The sequence below is a fragment of the Entelurus aequoreus genome, linkage group LG09, assembly GCF_033978785.1.
Source record: "Entelurus aequoreus isolate RoL-2023_Sb linkage group LG09, RoL_Eaeq_v1.1, whole genome shotgun sequence".
In the NCBI taxonomy this organism is placed as follows: domain Eukaryota; kingdom Metazoa; phylum Chordata; class Actinopteri; order Syngnathiformes; family Syngnathidae; genus Entelurus; species Entelurus aequoreus.
The window spans coordinates 61,590,335-61,610,592 of record NC_084739.1 but is presented as its reverse complement, the minus strand read 5'-3'; the positions used below and the strand labels follow the sequence as shown (position 1 = coordinate 61,610,592).

Genomic DNA, 20,258 nt, shown 5'->3' with positions numbered 1-20,258 from the left:
TTGAAGTGCAAGAATCCTTGTAAAGTGTTTTAAACTATGCACATACTTTTGTAGGTAATTTTTTCCATTATTTGTGTTTACGCAGGACACACTGATCGTCTGGTCCGAGGCTGACAATTATGACCTGGCTTTGAGTTTTCAGGAGAAAGCGGGCTGCGATGAGATCTGGGAGAAGATTTGCCAGGTAAAGATACTGTTACTTACTAATGTTCTGGATAAGAAAATAAATGTATAGTAGTTGGGCGAAAAACATCACACTGCAGGATTAGGGTGCGTTCACAAACTGAAACAGTTCTGATTTTGACAGAAGTTTATGTATTTTCGTTTTTTTAGTCCTGTGTCGACATCTCACATTTTTGTCGAGATCAGAGCCAACGTTGTTGTCGTGGTTTGTGCAGCCCTTTGAGGCATGTGTGAATAAGGGCTGTATGAATAAACTTTGTTGATTGATTGATAAAATTGCAGTAAATTTAGATGAACAAATGTCGATGTGAGCTGAAATTGATGCATGGGCATTGCTTGAGTCAAAAGTACGTTAAAGTTAAAGAAATGGATTGGACAAAGCTGGACAATGACTTTGCAGTATGTAACTTGTTTGTTTTTCTTTCACCCCTGTTAACACACAGCTATTTCACAGGTTATTAAGAGCAATATATCAGTAATTGTACTACATGAAGACTGGGTGATTTAACAATATCATATATCACGATAGACACATAATCGATATCAATAAAAATTTGTTTGATAAAATGTTCGATATCATTTTGGCTTCTTCGTCGGAAGAAAGCGGAAGTTGCGAAGCAAGGTTGGTTGCATGAACAAAGACACTCGCTCCCTGGTAACTGTGCAATGCAAGAAATTAACTGATCAGTGGGATTGACACGCTAACAGCCAATCAGGTAACAGTTTGGTTGCCCCATCTTGTTGTCTCGCGGTTGATTATTTGCATTGAGTGAGAAGAGTAAGTACAAAATTAAGAATTTGTGGATAAAAAAGGAAAAGTCACCTCGACAGTGACAGTTTTTTGGATTTTTTAAAATGGACCGTAGTCAGACCAATGTGGTCTGTAAATGATGCAAGGCGCTTGTCCCCACCAAGACCAGTAATACCACACCAACCTTATGAGCACTGCCATAACTTCCTGGCACTAAACCTGCAGTTAATAGTTCTTGTCAGGTTTCTCTGTTTACATTTTCACACGTTGTAGTATTTTGTTACACTTTATTAAGTATGTCTCACACATTCCTTATTTTTCAGCTTCATTTATAAAGTTATTGTTAGATTCAGTTTGGTTTTATTTGAACCAATCTGAATTGTTCAATGGGATTTTACAATTTTGTTTACATTTGTTTTCCATGGTTGTGTTGACATTTTCTTTCCTTTCTGCCTTGATAGCTGAGGGGATTATAATCAGAGGAAGGTTACATTTGAAATAAAAATGTTTACATTCCTGTTCCTTATTTTCTATAAGTCATAAAAATATCAATAATTATCGTATCCACCGATGGGAAAACAATGACATCATGATACAGTGTTTAGCCATATGGCCCAGCCCTAAACACCATATATTAATGTCAGTAAAGTCTTGTTCGCCTCTTGTTGTTTTTGGGTTGTCTGGTTGCCATTAGTGCGTTTTTTAATTCCAACTAAAACCAGATGTACTAAATAGTGCCAGTAAAGAGTAGGGGTGCACGATAAAAGTCGGGCTGATATTAGGAACTGTGACATCCTACCAATAAGTCCGATAACAATAAAAATAGGTTAGAAAAATGCTTCAGTGAGGCGAGATTATCTGTAGTGTGCTGTTGGTGACTTAGGGTGAGCAAATCAAGCGTTCCTTTCCTTCTCAGTGTGCCTTGCTGTAAAACAGCCTGTCGTAAACTTCCCCCTAAGCTCAGTCTAAACAAACATGGCGTCGATCATGTGGGATGTCTACACTGTTTCAGAGGAAGACATTTTGGGTACTGTTTGCACCAAATGTTCTGCAAACATTCCGTGAGGTGGGAAAAAAAACATTGAGCCTCAACATATCAAACCTTATCAGCCATCTGAAACGCCAGCATCGCTGGGACTGTGTTTGGAAAGCCTAGGAAGACTAGAGAAGCTGCCCCAAAGCCAGCTGCAAGAAAGATGTGCACAAACTACAGTTAAATCTAAAGAAAAGAGAATACAAACAAGTTGTGATTTAGGGCTATATAAATAAACATTGATTGATTGATTGATTATCAGTGACTGATTTGGCTTTGAGAAGCAGAGAGTTATGTGTTTCGTTTTAGACAAAAATATTGTCATTCCACCAATGTCCAACTCTAACCTATTTTTTTTGACTATTTAGGTGCAAGGGAAGGACCCCGCTCTAGACATCACCCAGGACCCCATTGACGAGTCAGAGGAGGAGCGTTTTGAGGAGATCCCAGAGACGAGCCACCTCGTCGAGCTACCGCCCTGCGAGCTGAGCCGCCTGGAGGAAATAGCTGACCTCGTGACGTCGGTGCTGTCGTCGCCCATTCGCAGGGAAAAGCTGGCCTTGGCCCTCATGAGCGAGGGCTACCTCAAGAAACTACTGGGCCTCTTCAGAGTGTGCGAGGACCTGGACAACAGGGAAGGCCTCCATCACCTCTACGAGATCGTCCGGGGCGTCCTGTTCCTCAATAAAGCCGCGCTCTTTGAGGTGATGTTCTCCGACGACTGCATCATGGACGTGGTGGGCTGCCTGGAGTACGATCCGGCGCTGGTCCAGCCCAAGCGTCACCGAGAGTTCTTGACCAAGACAGCAAAGTTCAAGGAGGTAATCCCCATCACAGACTCTGAGCTGCGGCAGAAGATCCACCAGACCTACCGGGTGCAGTACATCCAGGACATCATTCTGCCCACGCCGTCGGTCTTTGAAGAGAACTTCCTGTCCACGCTCAACTCCTTCATCTTCTTCAACAAGGTGGAGATCGTCAGTATGTTGCAGGTATGAACACAAACATTTTTGACTGCCTCCATTGCTTCTTGGACAGGATGATTGCCCTTGCATGCATTCTATACCTTTCAGTGTTGTTGTTCAATGTTAAGTTTGGAATTTTATGAAAAATATTGACCATGTTTCATGGTTTGCAAGAGTACCTCAACTTACAAGCCAAATTGGTTCGAAGACACAGCTCATAACGCAAACAAAACTTCTCAAATCAATGTCGCCAAATGAAATGATTTGAAATCAAAGTATTGGTGCTTGGACTGCCCAAAACAGCACACATTTAACATGTACAAAGAAAAACTCACTTTTAGATTTAGAAATATTCTAGGAAAAACAGCTACAGTAGTTTTATGAAATGATAATAACAATGTACAGCATTTGCCTTGGAAAGTGGACATATATGGTATCTCCTTCCAGCTGTTTCTCTTTTGAACACATCATCAGCTTCTCCATACTTTCATGGATAAATGTCCTTCGTAAAGATAATATTTTAACGTTTTTGGGTGTCATTTTGCTTCAGTATGTTGCAGACCAGCAGTGCTACACTGCTAGCAACCAAGTTCGCTAGCTACACACTTGGTCATGTTTTGATTAATTAGAATAGAATAGAATAGCCTTTATTGTCATTGTGCAGAGCAACAACGATATAGGTAGGGCACTCCCACCCACAGCGCAAAAAGACAACTCGTGCCAAAACGCAGGCAATCAACAGCAATTGTCAAGTGAAGAATGCTAAAATGTCTTTAATTCAATGAATATCACACACTTCTCCTCAGCAATGTTTTTCACACTCACTTTCTTTGTTCCAACAAACTTATGTCGATTTCTAGCTATAAGCTAATGCTAGCAAGTAAGACCGGGTGTTTGGGATTTTATGGGGTTCATTCTGACAGTTGCTATGCCAACAAGCGGTAGGGAGGCTCTTAACTCAAATTTATGCTTGCAACCTAAACATAACAATTAGCCGAGAGACAACCCGTAACTCAAAATACTTGTAATATGGGCTACTTGTGAGTTGAGGGACCTCACTGTATTTTATTTTCATCCGCTCCAATTGAATGCCAAATTGACATATTATGGCTGTCCAGTGAAATGCATGTGTCTTAGAGTTGAATCCATTCTTTAAGACATTGTTTTTCTTAATAGCACATTATAAGGAAACCATACATTTAATTGGACAGTAAGAATATTTTGTTTTAATGGACCTAAGTGTATTGAATGTATAAAGTGTTTGAGTGCTGTGAAATTGTAAATGTATTATTAATTGAATGTAAAAATGTTTTCTTTGTTGGTTGTTGACAAATCTACCTGCTTTTAGTAGAAAAATAAGAATTGTTTATGGTGATGTCATATTCACGTTGAACTTGTTGGGAGGTTTACCACATTACTTTGTTTTGGTGTTGATTTTATTTATCACCTGTCATATACGTATCCTATGCTGCAGGAGGATGAGAAGTTCCTCACAGAAGTTTTTGCGCAGCTCACAGATGAAGCCACAGAGGAGAGTAAACGACGAGAACTTGTAAGTCTGCACTTTTCTCCTGTACTTCTCTGGTACGGTTATGTCCACTTGCTTTGCTGCACGACGAGTACAATTTAATATTACCTCTACCTGTGATGTAGCAATAAACTGTAGTAATGATAACCAGGGTAAAACTCCTGCCGGTTAGTATTACTGCTTAAAATAAATAAAAAACATGATTGATAACCTCACTTTGGCAAACTAGTGCACTGACTGGTGCTAGCTCAAATTGAAAATAAGATACATTTGTTTTTCCCCCTTTTAATAAACCACATACCACAATCTAAACTAATATAAACGCATTGCTGTCAGCAACTAAGACATTAAATTCAGCAAATTGAACCTACAAGCTGTGCTCTCTCAGAACAGAGTGATCTATATTCAGAGTAATATAAGATGGAGGTGTTTTTACGGTGCGCTCAAGAACTGCTGAACGAAGTAGGACGCCACAACGCCCGCCAGAAATAATAAACAATAATAGGTTGGATTTGTTACACACTTTTTATTTAAATAACTCTTAAAGTGCTATGTTTCAAACCAATAAAAGCTTAGCCATTAAAACGGAATATCAAGACTAAAACACTACCACTAAACCATAAGAAACACAAAAAATGCAAAAATAGTGTGTTCATTTTAGTTATTAAAAAAAAAACTTGATCAAAAGATTTCAGTGTGTGTATAAGTACTTTTTGAACACTTTCAGCAGTACCGCGATAATAGTAACTGCCAAATTTGGTCACGATAACCATGATAGGACATTTTAATTTTGTTACATTCTTAACGTCTACGTAATTTAGTAGTGTAGTAACTAGAGGTGGACGATACTAAAAATGTTGGTATCGTTCAGTTACCAGGTAAATACAGATCAGAAAATGTAGCTAGATTTGTTGCTTGTCATTTTTTTTGTTCCGTTTCTTTTCTTTTCAGATGGCAACTAAGTAATTACTTGGTAGAAATGTTCACTTGTCATTTTACACTGGTAATCAATCAATCAATCAATGTTTATTTATATAGCCCTAAATCACTAGTGTCTCAAAGGGCTGTACAAGCCACAACGACATCCTCGGTGTCGAGTGGGTCTGATATAATATTGTGAAAGTCCAACACATCAGCGAAAGTCCAGTCCATGGTGGGGCCAGCGGGAACCATCCCGAGTGGAGACGGGTCAGCAGCGTAGAGATGTCCCCATCTGATGGACAGGCTAGCGGTCCACCCCGGAGCAGAGTAGAAAAGAAAAGAAAAGAAACGGCAGATCAACTGGTCTAAAAAAGGGAGTCTATTTAAAGGCTAGAGTATACAAATGAGTTTTAAGATGAGACTTAAATGCTTCTACTGAGGTAGCATCTCTAACTTGTGATGAGCCATAATTACTACTGTACAGGTTTACCTAAACGAGCTGCATTCACAGACAGTTTCATTATAATGGGTTTACGGGTGGAGGCGAACAGGTAGCGTCAAATCTGTTAACACCGATCTGTAAAGCTAGAAGAGACCATAAAAAATATCCATCTCATCCCGCTAGTGTTTATTTGATGCCATTACTACTCTAGTATCGACAATACAGATAACTGGATCGGTCTGCCCACCCCTAGTCATAAGCTATAGAATCCTCAACACACAAAAGATATAGTTAATTGTCATGTGATCACCGCTCACCCAAACAGCAAGTTGGCTAAAACCGAGAAATGTCATGTTATTTATCATTTGGTGTACCAGATTTTGCACATGGTATTTACCATCTAACATACAGTCATACTGAGTACACGTGAAATAAAACAGAGGTGACGGTTATTAACATATAAAATAAAATGACATACACTCGCATTCTAGTCACATAGGAAATACAAAACATTATATACAAGCCTCACCAATATTATAAACCTAAATTCACAGCTTAATACTGTTTTTCAAAATGACCTAAACGAGGCCTTTTAGTGGTCGCTTTAATGGTGCTGCTGTTCTCTCATCTTAGGTAAACTTCGTCAAGGAGTTTTGCGCTTTCTCGCAAACGCTGCAGCCTCAAAACAGGGACGCCTTCTTCAAAATGTTGGCAAATCTCGGCATCCTGCCTGCGCTGGAAATAGTCATGGTAAGGTGCTGGTCTTGACGCTCCATATACAGTATTTGGTGATGGTGTAAAATCACCACTGATGGCCGTGTCGTCTCATTCAGGGAATGGATGACCTGCAGGTGAGGGCAGCAGCCACTGACATCTTCTCCTACCTGGTGGAATTCAGCCCGTCCATGGTCCGAGAGTTTGTCATGCAGGAGCCACAACAGACTGATGATGTAAGCAAAGATGTACCCTTATGTTCCACATGTGACTTACATGATTTATTCCACACTGCGTCTATTGGGCTGCTGCGTCAGTCTGCTGACTCTGTGTTTTTCCCCAGGACGTCCTACTCATCAACGTTGTGATCAAGCAGATGATTTGCGACTCTGACCCCGAGTTAGGCGGTGCCGTCCAGCTGATGGGTCTGCTCAGGACGCTAATCGACCCTGAGAACATGCTAGCCTCCACCAATGTAGGCTCAGCTAAACACTTGCAGAGAAGCCAGAAGTGTGATTTGTGTTTGACAGCATTTACCAGCAATTGCATGTCTTTTGGTGTTTTCAGAAAACGGAAAAGACTGAGTTTCTGAGTTTCTTCTACAAGTACTGCATGCACGTTTTAACAGCCCCACTGTTGGCAAACACGGCTCAGGACAAAAACTCAAAGGGTGAGCTGGGTTGCAGACGTCCTACGTTGTCCTATGTGACAAATTTTCACTTTTTTATTTTTTTCCCCCACTTTCAAAGATTTACAAGAGGGATCCACCAAGATCAACCCCGTTTGTCCAGGTAAGTTCTCTTGCTTAACTTTATTATATAAAACTTATATATGTATATAGTCTTTGTATGTATACCGGTAGTCTCTTATGTAGTCCATCCCGTGAGGCTAATTAACTTCCACTTGTGTGGAATGTACTGGCAAATAGGGATGGGCACTGAATCCGGTACTTTTATAAAAATACAGACCAAATTCCGTCTGTACTACTTTGTATCGATTCACGTAAAATCAAGCAGTGCCAAATTTCAATACCTTTTTTGCACGTGGCACCACGTCTGGCAGCAGACTTGTCACGTCCGGTTGTAGACTTAACGTCGGATCATGTAAACAAAGCACTTAAGCAGTGCTCAGGGTAACTCAACTAAACTCCTAAGTAATGTTGCAGTTTTTAACACCGACAAAGCAACTATGCCTGTTAGAAAACCCTCAATTGTAATGTTAGGCTCCAAGCTTCCAAAATGCGTTAGCTTGATGCTAAATTACAAAGGATTTGCCATAGACAGGCTATTATTCGCATTTGAGATTTTACATGGCGATTTTAACACCTCCAAATTTGGTAATGGATACCACAACTAAGATGAAGGTTACAATCAAACAGCTAGTGTGTAATAAGCAAAATAACATAAAACATTCAACTTCCTGAAAAAAAATCTACTTACAAGTTAGTCAACATACCATAGATAGCCTATACAGTACTGCCATCTAATTTCTTGGGAGTGCAACTGCATTGCAAATGAGACTTAAATGTTATAAGAAAGAAAATATAACAACTGGAAAGCACATTTAACATAATCAGCTAATTTTTAAATAATACATTAATAAATACAATGTTGTTATCAAACAATTAACAGTTATTAACACACACAAGTACCGAAAACTGGTACCGTCGAGTACCGGTATCGATTCGCAGGTACCGAATAGTTTCAAATGTGAAGGCTACCCATCCCTTCTGGCAAAGCTATTTGCTCTCCTAAAAAGAGGCTAAATGATGAGAGATGTGTACTAAATTTGCTACTTTTATAGACTGGCTTGTTATAGCTTTTTTTTTTTTTAAGTGTCAATCACTGGTAGCAGTTATAAGATAAGATGTGGATCAGAATAATTTAGATTTACACAAATATTAATCTTTTGGTGGGAATTTTATCTGATTTTATTTTGTAGTTTTCATTGTAAACATTCCAGTAGGTGGTGCCATATCCCCATGGGTTGACACCAGTGACTCTTAAATGTTCTCTTTTCTGAAGAATTTTGCTTCAGTAGAGCATTTTAACAATACTGAACAAATGCACAAACGAGTATATAAAATGTATAAAACTAGAATAGAAACTAGGACATTTGACATAATGAAAATATGAATACAAAATTGTACTACCCTACCTTGTATGTGCACGCTTCAACAATGTGTATCTCCGCACAATGAACTAGAAAAGTCAATTAAAAAAACTAGATTAAAATAAAAAACTATTAATTAATGTGTGTGTGTGTGTGTATATATATCCCGAACAAACCGCTCGCAACTGCAAATCGATTTTCATCATTCACGTAAAAGAGCCGTTCAAAATAATCGATTCGTTTGCGAACTTCACATCTCTCGTAATGGTACCATATTCCAATACCTTGATTGCGAGTGACGTCACATCTGGTTGCAGACTCTGCACTGGCCTAAAAATATTGGCGGGCAAACGGGTGTGTTGGTAGGTCATGTTGCAAGTGTCTATGTCAACAAAGCAAGTATCTTTGATAGTAAAAAAGCGCACAAAAGTGAGGCTCCACTTTTCAAATTGAGCTAGCTGGATGCTAATTTACAAGCGGTAGAAAATGGATGGATGGATGGATGCCAAATACATGCTACTGATTTAGCATTAGCAGTTTTACATAGCTACTGTTTCCACACCTCTAAATTTAGTCATCAAAACTACAACCAAGATGCATGTTGAAATCAAGTAATGTGTATTAAGTACAATACCTACAGTATAAACACACAGTCGGGCTCAACAAAAGACAAGAGTGGCTCATTTCCACGTAATGGCAAAGACTACTTCCTGACTACTCAACACACCTAGGACAAAACAAAATCAATGCATACTCGCAAATAAGACTTGGAAGTGTAAGAAAACGAAATAGAATTGGGCAATGCTGTTATCAGCTCAGTGGTAAATGTGTTAAAAGTACAAAGTATATGTATTATTAAACAATTAACATTTTTACTACATGAACACACACCAAAGTACTGAAAATTGATACCGTTGAGTGCTGATACAGATTTCCAGTTACTGGGAAATGGTACGATTCAAATGTGAATGGTACCGAGCCCTATAAATGGTCAAATTTGCATAATTAGCTATGCCGTGTACAGTTGTAATAAGGAGAGTGGCTTAACACGCATACTAGGAGACCTTCTAAGTAAAATCCAGTAAAACTACTTACACTTAGTGTTTTTTCTTGGTAGATAACTTTCAGACTGCTCAACTGTTGGCTCTGATCCTGGAGCTGCTGACCTTCTGTGTGGAGCATCATACGTACCACATCAAGACCTACATCATGAATAAAGACCTGCTGAGGAGAGTGCTTGTGCTCATGAACTCCAAGCACACCTTCCTCGCTCTCTGTAAGTGTCTATACACACATGCACACACAGCTTGATTTTAACTAAGTTGTTTGTGTGTGGGTCCAAGGTGCTCTGCGATTCATGCGCAGGATTATCGGCCTGAAGGACGAGTACTACAACCGCTACATAATAAAAGGGAACCTGTTTGAGCCGGTCATCAACGCCCTGCTGGACAACGGCACGCGATACAACCTCCTCAACTCGGCCATCATCGAACTCTTTGAGTTCATCAAAGTGGTGGGTAGTCGACAAAAGGGGTCAATGATGAAACAACGTTATTGGACAGTTGGACTGTAGGCATCTTGTTGTTGCAGGAGGACGTCAAATCCCTCATCGCTCACATAGTGGACAACTTCTACAAAGCACTTGAACCCATTGAGTACGTGCAGACCTTCAAGGGCCTGAAGGGTCGGTACGAGCAGGAGAAAGACAGGCAGAGTCAGAAACTCACGAGGTTGGTACACCTCTTACACTTCAGTGGTAACTTCTATTTTTATTAATAATCCGTTCCAGAAGGTCAGGCTAAAACTAAATTGTACGAAAACCAAAGTTTTCCCATAAGAAATAATGTAAATCCAATTAGTCTGTTCAGAACACCCCAAAAATATGAACACACGTTTTATAGAGAATAATTGTGAATTATATGTATAACAATGATAAGTTAAATTAAAATTGAAATTGTATGCAAAACAAACAAGTCTATTGATACCTGCTGGTGTTTATTTGGGATTTGTATAAGTCCCGAAAATTTGAAATCAATCCATGGAGGCATTGCGGAGATATTAAAAAAAACAAAACAAAAAACAATCTTGCCCTACTTCATACTTCCTCCTAACGAGACGTTTGGAATTTGACTAGATAGTGACATGTTTGTTAGTTACGTTAGCGGATATTTCCATATATAATAGAAACTTACACAAAGAGCTTTGTGGGAGTCTGCCACTGTAGTCAATAAGTTCCTTCTTTTTCTCCATCTTCTTGCTGTGGGGCAGACTGGCTCATAGGGCTGCACAAGTAATCACATTTTAATCATGATCACGATTTTGGCAGCTACGATTAAATGAGGGTGAACGTCGGCGATATTAACATTTAAAAAACAGGCTCAACTGCATTTTAAACCAAGCACGTTCACAACCAACAGTCAGACGCCTCGCTGTTCTCTTGACGTTCCCGCTCGTTTATTGAAACCCGGAAATGCTTGCGCAGATGAACCAACAACAAAAGCCACAATGAGTTGCACATCAAAGCTGTGTTGGTGTGCACATCCAAACAATTTATCGAGTTGCTGAGACATGTTAAACATTTAACAACGCTTTCCTTTTTTTCATCAACCGCCATTGTTTGCTCGTTCTGTGAGCTGGTCGCTAACAGAGCACGCCACCCCCCTCCACCGACAAACTGCTACAAAAGCAGACTGCCCGAAATACAGACAATCGTAACATCAATAAATTATTTAAAAAAAAATTCATTTTGAAATGAAAGCCAAGTTCACTTACTATTTGAAATACAAAATGCAATAAAATGTTTTAATTACGGTAACAGTAAATAATTGTGATTAATAATCGTGATTTCAATATTGATAAAAGTAATCGTGATTATTATTTTGTGCAGCCCCATTGGCTCGTACATGCACATGCATCCTCCACTGTTGCCATTTCTAGTACAAAGTAGCGTATAGTTCTGACTTGTATCTTATCAGTAGACACCATATGGAAGCGCTAAAAACTACAAAATGGCTGACGGGGAGAAGACAGTTAAAGTGGAGGCACATAAATAAGACCTGCCCACAAAACGGCACATCCTGAAGAGACGGTCAGAAAACGGCTTGAAGATGGTCTGTAAAACATAATCTATGCAACATTTTGACCAAAGAACCACCATTACATGTTATGTAGACCACAAGAAAGTGTTTTAAGTGTAAAACAAAAACATAATATGACACTTTTAAATATTTGTAATATGCATCTACACTTAAAACTAAGTATTTGTTTCAATACCACAACTCGACACACATATTTGGGTTTAACTTTGTCCAACTTAACTGTTCGGCAAAAATATCAGGATAAATAGTGTAGGTCAATATTTAGCCAAACTGTATCAATATGAGCTTTGGTCCATATAGCCCAGCCCTACACTTGTGTTAGCGACAGTGCTAGCACAATTTATGGATGTTCTGTGTTCAATTGAGGGTTACAGTAGACCTTATGGTGGCTTTGTGTTTATATGTATGAGTGCACATTAGGGGTGTAACGGTACGTGTATTTGTATTGAACCGTTTCGGTACGGGGGTTTCGGTTCGGTTTGGAGGTGTACTCTCCCCAAATTATAATAAACACCTCCCAGTCAACTACTAGTAACATCACTATGAGCTCGTTGACATTCTAGAAACTTAAACTGCAGCTCAGCTTGCTTGAGGTGAAGGCTAATTAGCTTTTAGCGTAACGTTAGCTCATTTTGCGGTGTGTGTGTGTAGTCTCTCCTATTGCTATTATAATATATTTTCAGCTATAGTTACATTAATCATTAGTAATGTAGCAGCCTAGTTTTGAATGGCAGGGTCCCTGCTTTCACATGTTGATAAAAATATAACATTTACATAATAAAAATCAACTACAGGCTTCCCAAATGCTGTAATAAATGAAGCATGATGAGTTGACTTGAAACTGTTTAATGTTGCACTTTTTATATGTAGAAGAAAAGTTTTGTCATTTTATTTAATCTGAGCAACAACTTGAAGCAGTTTAATGTTGATTAACGTGGGCAGAATTATTATAGTGTTCCCAATGTTAAAAGGATAAAGCCATTGTTTACGAATTTGGTAAATAAATAACCAAAACATTTATATTTTGTTGTTTTCTTACTGTACCGAAAATGAACCGAACCGTGACCTCTAAACCAGGGGTGGGCAATTAATTTTTACCGGGGGCCGCATGAGCAACTCGAGCACTGCTGGAGGGCCACACCGACAATATTTCAATTAAATTTTGCTCAAATTATTTTTGATATACCGTAAGATAAATAATAATAATAATATTTTCATTTAACCTAACTTATCTTTGAAAAAAAGCAGATGGCTTTTGATGGTTTTATTTTTAACACTTTCTTACACAACACTTCCTGATGTATAATACAATGCAAAAATTTCAATTTCTGTCACTTTATCCTGCATCCTCTTTGTCGTGAACGTAGCACACCTGTAAGGTGATTGGCGAAGGAGGAAGCGTTGCTGTTGCGGAAATGAGGAGTGAGGATAGACGTGCGTGTGGAAAGAACGAGATAAGTTGAGCTGTGTTAGTATAGGTTGCTCAATAGAAGTTTAAAAAGAGCATCAGACTTGGTGTGCACTTCTTCTGGACGCTACAATTGGTGTCAGAAGTGAGATGAAATGCCTCCCAGTTCGCCTTGCAATCAAACCTGGGAGTCTTCATTGAGGGCGGAATTCCCCCATGCCAAGCAGCGTGCGCTGCACCTGTAGACGCTGCCTCTCTCCTTCCTCACTCTCTCTCTCTCTCCTGTGACACTGCCTCTCTCTCTCTCTCTCTCTCTCTCTCTCTCTCTCTCTCTCCCCCCCCCTCCATCCCTCCCTCCTGTGACGCTGCCTCTCTCCTTCCTCTCTCTCTCTCTTTGCGGCGAGCTCCTCACTTCCGGGATTCACACGGCACCTTAAGTCCCCACTCAATGTACTTCCCCTCCTGTTCCATCTTGACAAAGTCGCCAGGAAATATGGTGGCACGTACCTCCCGATGACGTAGCAGGCTGAGCACATGCACAAGCAGCGCAGTATGCGCACACAAGCAGCGGCAGTATGCACAAAGTTTTACTTCTGACACCAATTGTAGCGTCCAGAAGAAGTGCACACCAAGTCTGACGTTCTTTTTAAACTTTTATTGAGCAACCTATACTAACACAGCTCAACGTATCTCGTTCCTTCCACACGCACGTCTATCCTCACTCCTCATTTTGCAACTCAAGAACACAACATCAACTTGAGCAGGTCGTTACACTATTTTCTTTAAACACAGCAACCTGTGCAGTCCATGTCTTGTTGAAAACACGCCATTCGTCATCAACTTTTCTTTTTTTAGCGTCTCGGGGATAACCGGGCATCACTTGTCGCTGTGCGCCTTCACTCACAGGTTACACCCGGACATACGCCCATAAATAACACTTTTCAAAATAAAAGCACAGTTGTATTGCACGCACGACATAGATGTTTTTTTTAAATGTATTTTGTAATTTGTGATTGCCGCTGTTCACTCACAATCACGCACGAGCATACGTCCACACGGAAGTAATACAAATAACGCTTTTCAAAACAAAAGCAGCACCGTTGTATTGCACACTCGAGATAGATACTTTTTAAAATGTATTTTGTAATTTATGATTGGCCTCACGCGGGCCGGACAGGGACGTACAAAGGGCCGGATGCGGCCTGCGGGCCGCAGAATGCCCAGGTCTGCTCTAAACCGAGGTAAGTACCGAACAGACATTTTTGTGTACCGTTACACCCCTAGTACAAATGTGTACGTTGTTTGAGTTGTTTTTTTCTGTGCTTCTAAAAATGTTTCTGTGCTAGTATTTTTTTATTTTGTTTCACTAGCGCTCTTAGTGGAAAAGCTAAGTGTACAGCCTTGTGGTCGTTTTAACCCAGATTCTACCACAAAAACTAACAAAATGCACATAATAATTTTGTCAAAAGATTTTTAGCCACCAGAAGAAATATTTGTACAAAAGCTTTTTTGTCTTTGTAGTCTAAACATTTAACAAAATTACTACGGCAGCTTTGGTAGAAAGTACATATCAAAATTATCATGTGAAAATATTTATTATCGCCCATTCTCTGTGTGTCTGTGGTTAGTTTTGGTTATATCGACAACTGCTTATGTCAACCTCGGTCAGCCAGCCCCAAGAGCGTCAACATAAGCGTGTTTGCCCTTGCAGATATCGTAGAGACGCTCGATCTTTAGACGAGGACGAAGAGTTGTGGTTCAACGACGACGAAGACGATGACGAAGCTGAGACCGTGGACAAGAGTCGAATGGAAGACGACTACTCCGACGGCTACGGCAAGTACATGGAGGCCAAAAAAGGTAAACCCCAGCGCCGCCTTTGAGTAGACTCGCCCGTCAGCGTTCATCGCTCAGCTTCCAACTTGAGTGATGGCTGCCTTGTCTCAGCAGGTGCCGCTAACGGAGCAAACAACGGTAAAGCTGCCGCTCTACCGCCCACCTCGCCTCCCTCCTCACCCAACAACAGCTCGGTATCCTCGGTCAAGACGGTCGCTTTGCCCGCCTCTCCTGTGGTGAAGGTACCCCAAAACAACACTCACTGGTTTTTATTTTGGTAAAAAGAGTTTTTCCTCATTGAATTATTTCCGAGAAGTTGTAACGTAAACTCTTCAAATTCTGCCCCTCTTCAAGTAACCACAAAGTCCCTAATAGTTGCTACCAAGGTTTCTAAATAACACAGGGTCAAAAACATGAATTGTTGTAGCTGTAGACAACCGCTTTGATTGTCTTTTTTAATGCACAGGAAGACAGCAGCTTCTTGGACCTCTACATGTTCCTCTTGTCGTTTACAATCAAACCATCACCGCCATTAATGCTGACTCGGCAGTTTGTCCATTCCACTATTACGACATTGGTTCTGTTGCTGCTGTGTTGTAACAACACATTTAAAGGACCATGTGGTCAAAGAGCTACGATTTTCCTTTCCACTCTTTCATGCACTCTAATCTGGCCACTTTTGATTTGAATGATCTTCAAAAGGACTTACAACCATTGTTACACTTTTTTGCTCAAATTGAATAAACTTCAGTCCTTAACAAAAATATAAAACATGTAATGTTAATAAAATTGTAACACTTTTGAAGTCCTTTTGATCAGGTAATGTCACCGGTTTAAATTAGTGTCAGTTGACAAAAAGAGTTACCGTATTTTTCGGACTATAAGTCGCTCCGGAGTATAAGTCGTACCGGCCGAAAATGCATAATAAAGAAGGAAAAAAACATATAAGTCGCACTGGAGTATAAGTCTCATTTTTTAGGGAAATTTATTTGATAAAACCCAACACCAAGAATAGACATTTGAAAGGCAATTTAAAATACATAAAGAATAGTGAACAACAGGCTGAATAAGTGTACGTTATATGAGGCATAAATAACCAACTGAGAACGTGCCTGGTATGTTAACGTAACATATTATGGTAAGAGTCATTCAAATAACTATAACATATAGAACATGCTATACGTTTACCAAACAATCTGTCACTCCTAATCGCTAAATCCCATGAAATCTTATACATCTAGTCTCTTACGTGAATGAGCTAAATAAGATTTGATATTTTACGGTAATGTGTTAATAATTTCACACATAAGTCGCTCCTGAGTATAAGTAGCACCCCCGGCCAAACTATGAAAAAAACTGCGACTTATAGTCAGAAAAATACGGTATTTGTCATATAGCAAATGTTGAGGGGCTGAGACGGTGTAAAACTCAGGCCTAACTTTAGATAAGATTAGTAATAATATTGATTTTGATGCATAATGTTTTATTGTTGTCAGATATGCAAATGAATAATACGACAAGCTAATGAAGATCCCTCTTAAAATATTTTGAAATCTTTTTTTTTTAAACTTTTTTGTCTACCAAAATCAACTTTGGCCCTAAAAAATATCACGCATGAAATGTTTTCTTAAATTATTATTTTAACCCTTTAGAGGGCCTTTGTTCAAAAGATGTCACTGTTTTAAAATGTACATTAATTTGCATAACATGAGTTATTTTACACATAAATGTTTAGATGCTGGGGAATTGTCAAAATCAGGCGTAACTGTAGATAATATTATAAATGCATTTCATTTTGATGCGTTGTTTTTTTAAATAATTAAACTACCGTATTTTTCGGATTATAAATCGCTCCGGAGTATACGTCGCACCGGCCGAAAATGCTTAATGAAGGAAAAACAATTTATATAAGTCGCACTGGAGTATAAGTCTCATTTTTTTGGGGAAATTTATTTGATAAAACCTAACACCAAGAATAGACATTTGAAAGGCAATTTAAAATAAATAAAGAATAGTGAACAACAGGCTGAATAAGTGTACGTTATATGACGCATAAATAACCAACTGAGAACGTGCCTGGTATGTTAACGAACATATTATGGTAAGAGTCATTCAAATAACTATAACATATAGAACATGCTATACGTTTACCAAACAATCTGTCACTCCTAATCGCTAAATCCGATTAAATCTTCTTCCTCTGTGTCGCTTTTAAACAACTCTGCCAACTCCAAAGGTAGACAAAGCACCGCTTCCTCTTGCCGTTTTCTGCTGTATATTTCACTACGTCCAGCTTGTAACCTGCAGTGTATGATTTCCTTTTCGGTGCCATTTTTGTTCAGCCCTTCTCAGTTTTTATAAGTTACCGCCAATGTTGAAATGATCCATTTTCATAGTTACGGAAGTAGTAGCAGGTAGCATCTTTTTTTTCACAATGCACGTCTGCCATGACCCCCCCCCCCCCCCCCCCCGCCAAATTTTTATTGTTTGACGTGTGTGTGACGATTGCTGATATACGCCTAGTCTCTTACGTGAATGAGATAAATATTATTTAATATTTTACGGTAATGTGTTAATAATTTCACAGATACGTCGCTCCAGAGTATAAATCGCACCCCCGGCCAAACTTTGAAAAAAAACTGCGATTTATAATCCGAAAAATACGGTAACTAAAAACTGACATCCATTAAAAAAAAAACTTTTAAAGTGTTAAGATAATAAGTGAATAAAAACATAAATTGTTAGATATTTTTGCTCAGATCATTTGACCCCAAAAAATGTAATCCATAAATTTGTCGTAGCACTTTGAAAAATTAAAGAACTGTTTAGGGTCCTGTTTGGCTTTGGGGTAGGGCTGGACTTTTAATCAAATTTTAATCTCAATTTTGATTTTGGCTTCTCACGATCATGAAATATAATTGGAAAAAAAAAAGTTAAATGGTCCGCACAACGTGCACGCAAATTCTTGAGCTTGTAAAGGTGAAATGGATGAGTGAAAAAAAGACAATCTCTATTACAAGTTTGGGGTCTCCATGGTTGCTACTTTTTATTTGACACAGCGCTAATATACCTAATGAATAATCATTAAACTCAACAAATCAAGCACGGTCATGATTTCCGTGTTGACGTAACCGTGGGCGGAGTCACAGAATTGGCCAATAAATTGGAATCTGCTGTTAAAAGCAGAATATCATGGACATGGGCATGAATGTGAGTGAACTGTTGTCATTTTGAGAAGGAACATTTGTTTGAGAAAATGTGTCTGGTAGTGCTCATTCATCCCGACACACTCAAACGCCCCATCCTGAACTAAACAATGTGGAGACGGCCACTTGCAACAGCCACTTAACTAGGAAGCTAAAGCTAGCAAGAACAATCCATACACCCACAACTAGAGATGTCCGATAATATCGGCCTGCCGATATTATCGGCCGATATATGCGTTAAAATGTAATATCGGAAATTATCGGTATCGTTTTTTTAATTATCGGTATCGTTTTTTTTTTTATTAAATCAACATAAATAACACAAGATACACTTACAATTAGTGCACCAACCCAAAAAACCTCCCTCCCCCATTTACACTCATTCACACAAAAGGGTTGTTTCTTTCTGTTATTAATATTCTGGTTCCTACATTATATATCAATATATATCAATACAGTCTGCAAGGGATACAGTCCGTAAACACACGTGATTGTGCGTGCTGCTGGTCCACTAATAGTACTAACCTTTAACAGTTAATTTTACTAATTTTCATTCATTACTAGTTTCTATGTAACTGTTTTTATATTGTTGTACTTTCTTTTTTATTCAAGAAAATGTTTTTAATTTATTTATCTTATTTTACAATTTTTTTTAAAAAGTACCTTATCTTCACCATACCTGGTTGTCCAAATTAGGCATAATAATGTGTTAATTCCACGACTGCATATATCGGTTGATATCGGTATCGGTAATTAAAGAGTTGGACAATATCGGAATATCGGATATCGGCAAAAAGCCATTATCGGACATCCCTACCCACAACACATCTCATCTGCTTGTGTTGTGGTGAACGACATCATGGATGTAACATTAATGTACAAACAGGACAGAAGTCGCAACTTGAGATTACTTTTTTTATTCAAACAGCCTCAAGTTGTCTCCACATATACTGAACAAAAATATAAATGCAACTATTTTGTTTTTGCTACCATTTGTCTTAAGTTGAACTCAAATATCTAAAACTTTTACGATATACACAAAATACCTATTCCTCTCATATTGTTCACAAATCTGCATTAATCATGCCGTTTTATCAGCATCTTGATCTGCCACACCTGTGAGCTAGATGGATTATCTTGGCTAAAAAGAAATGCTCACTAACACAGCTTTGTGAACAATATTTGAAAGGAATATGACTTTTGTGTGTATAAAGTCAAAATATTTAGATCTTTGAGTTCAACTCATGATAAATGGGAGCAAAAACAAAGTGAAGTGAATTAGATTTATGTAGTGCTTTTCTCTAGTGACTCCAAGTGTTTTACATAGTGAAAACTTAAGTTTATATTTTTGTTCAGTGTAGCTCACAACAGCAGCACCCCCGCCCCTTCACAATAAGAGCGCTGTCTGACTGTGCTAACAAAAAGCTTTTAAAAAGCACCGTACAAAAGCATAATGTAATGGTAATTAAAACATTTATTGATACATTTACTAAATGATTATGCTTTGTCTTAAAATATTAGTCAAAATAAATGTATTGCACCAATAAATGTAACGATTTTTGCATTTAATTAACACATATTTTATGAAATGTTATTTATGACACAAAAAGCATACTCTATGGTGGTAAAAGCAGTGTAAAAGGTAAAAATCAGAAGTAAAAAAGAATACAATTAAAACATTTGTTTTCATATTGCTATTTTATTTTGTTTGCACTTATTATTTTAATTGTTTATCAATCAATCAATCAATCAATGTTTATTTATATAGCCCTAAATCACAAGTATCCATCCATCCATTTCCTACCGCTTGTCCCTTTTGGGTTTATTTGTTTCTAATTTATATTAGTTGTTCTTTTGAATTATATTTAAAGTTGAGTTTTGGTGTTACAATAAATACTCATGTTTTCAAGTTAATAAATCATGTTAATCGTGATTTCAATATCAATCAACATATTTAGTTGTTACTATTTTTGACATTTTATCCAGGTCTACATTGGGGTCTTTTGGAATAATAATAATAATAATACCTGGGATTTATATAGCGCTTTTCTAAGTACCCAA

The 20,258-nt window shown here is 38.4% G+C and overlaps 1 protein-coding gene across 2 annotated transcripts in view; it reads left to right on the top strand.

The window, feature by feature from the left end:
• ppp4r3b (protein phosphatase 4, regulatory subunit 3B) overlaps positions 1 to 20,258 on the top strand; it is a 28,432-nt gene that overhangs the window by 6,789 nt on the left and 1,385 nt on the right. Inside the window, exons 3-15 of one of the 2 annotated variants that reach the window (XM_062059085.1) lie at positions 86 to 184; positions 2,336 to 2,959; positions 4,407 to 4,484; positions 6,457 to 6,573; positions 6,657 to 6,773; positions 6,881 to 7,012; positions 7,105 to 7,207; positions 7,287 to 7,328; positions 9,767 to 9,925; positions 9,993 to 10,162; positions 10,240 to 10,379; positions 14,867 to 15,015; positions 15,106 to 15,233. In XM_062059085.1, coding sequence (XP_061915069.1) covers positions 86 to 184; positions 2,336 to 2,959; positions 4,407 to 4,484; positions 6,457 to 6,573; positions 6,657 to 6,773; positions 6,881 to 7,012; positions 7,105 to 7,207; positions 7,287 to 7,328; positions 9,767 to 9,925; positions 9,993 to 10,162; positions 10,240 to 10,379; positions 14,867 to 15,015; positions 15,106 to 15,233 — 2,058 coding nt within the window. Of the gene's footprint in view, positions 1 to 85; positions 185 to 2,335; positions 2,960 to 4,406; positions 4,485 to 6,456; positions 6,574 to 6,656; positions 6,774 to 6,880; positions 7,013 to 7,104; positions 7,208 to 7,286; positions 7,329 to 9,766; positions 9,926 to 9,992; positions 10,163 to 10,239; positions 10,380 to 14,866; positions 15,016 to 15,102; positions 15,234 to 20,258 lie in introns of both variants that reach the window. The other variant, XM_062059084.1, reaches the window with a different exon arrangement.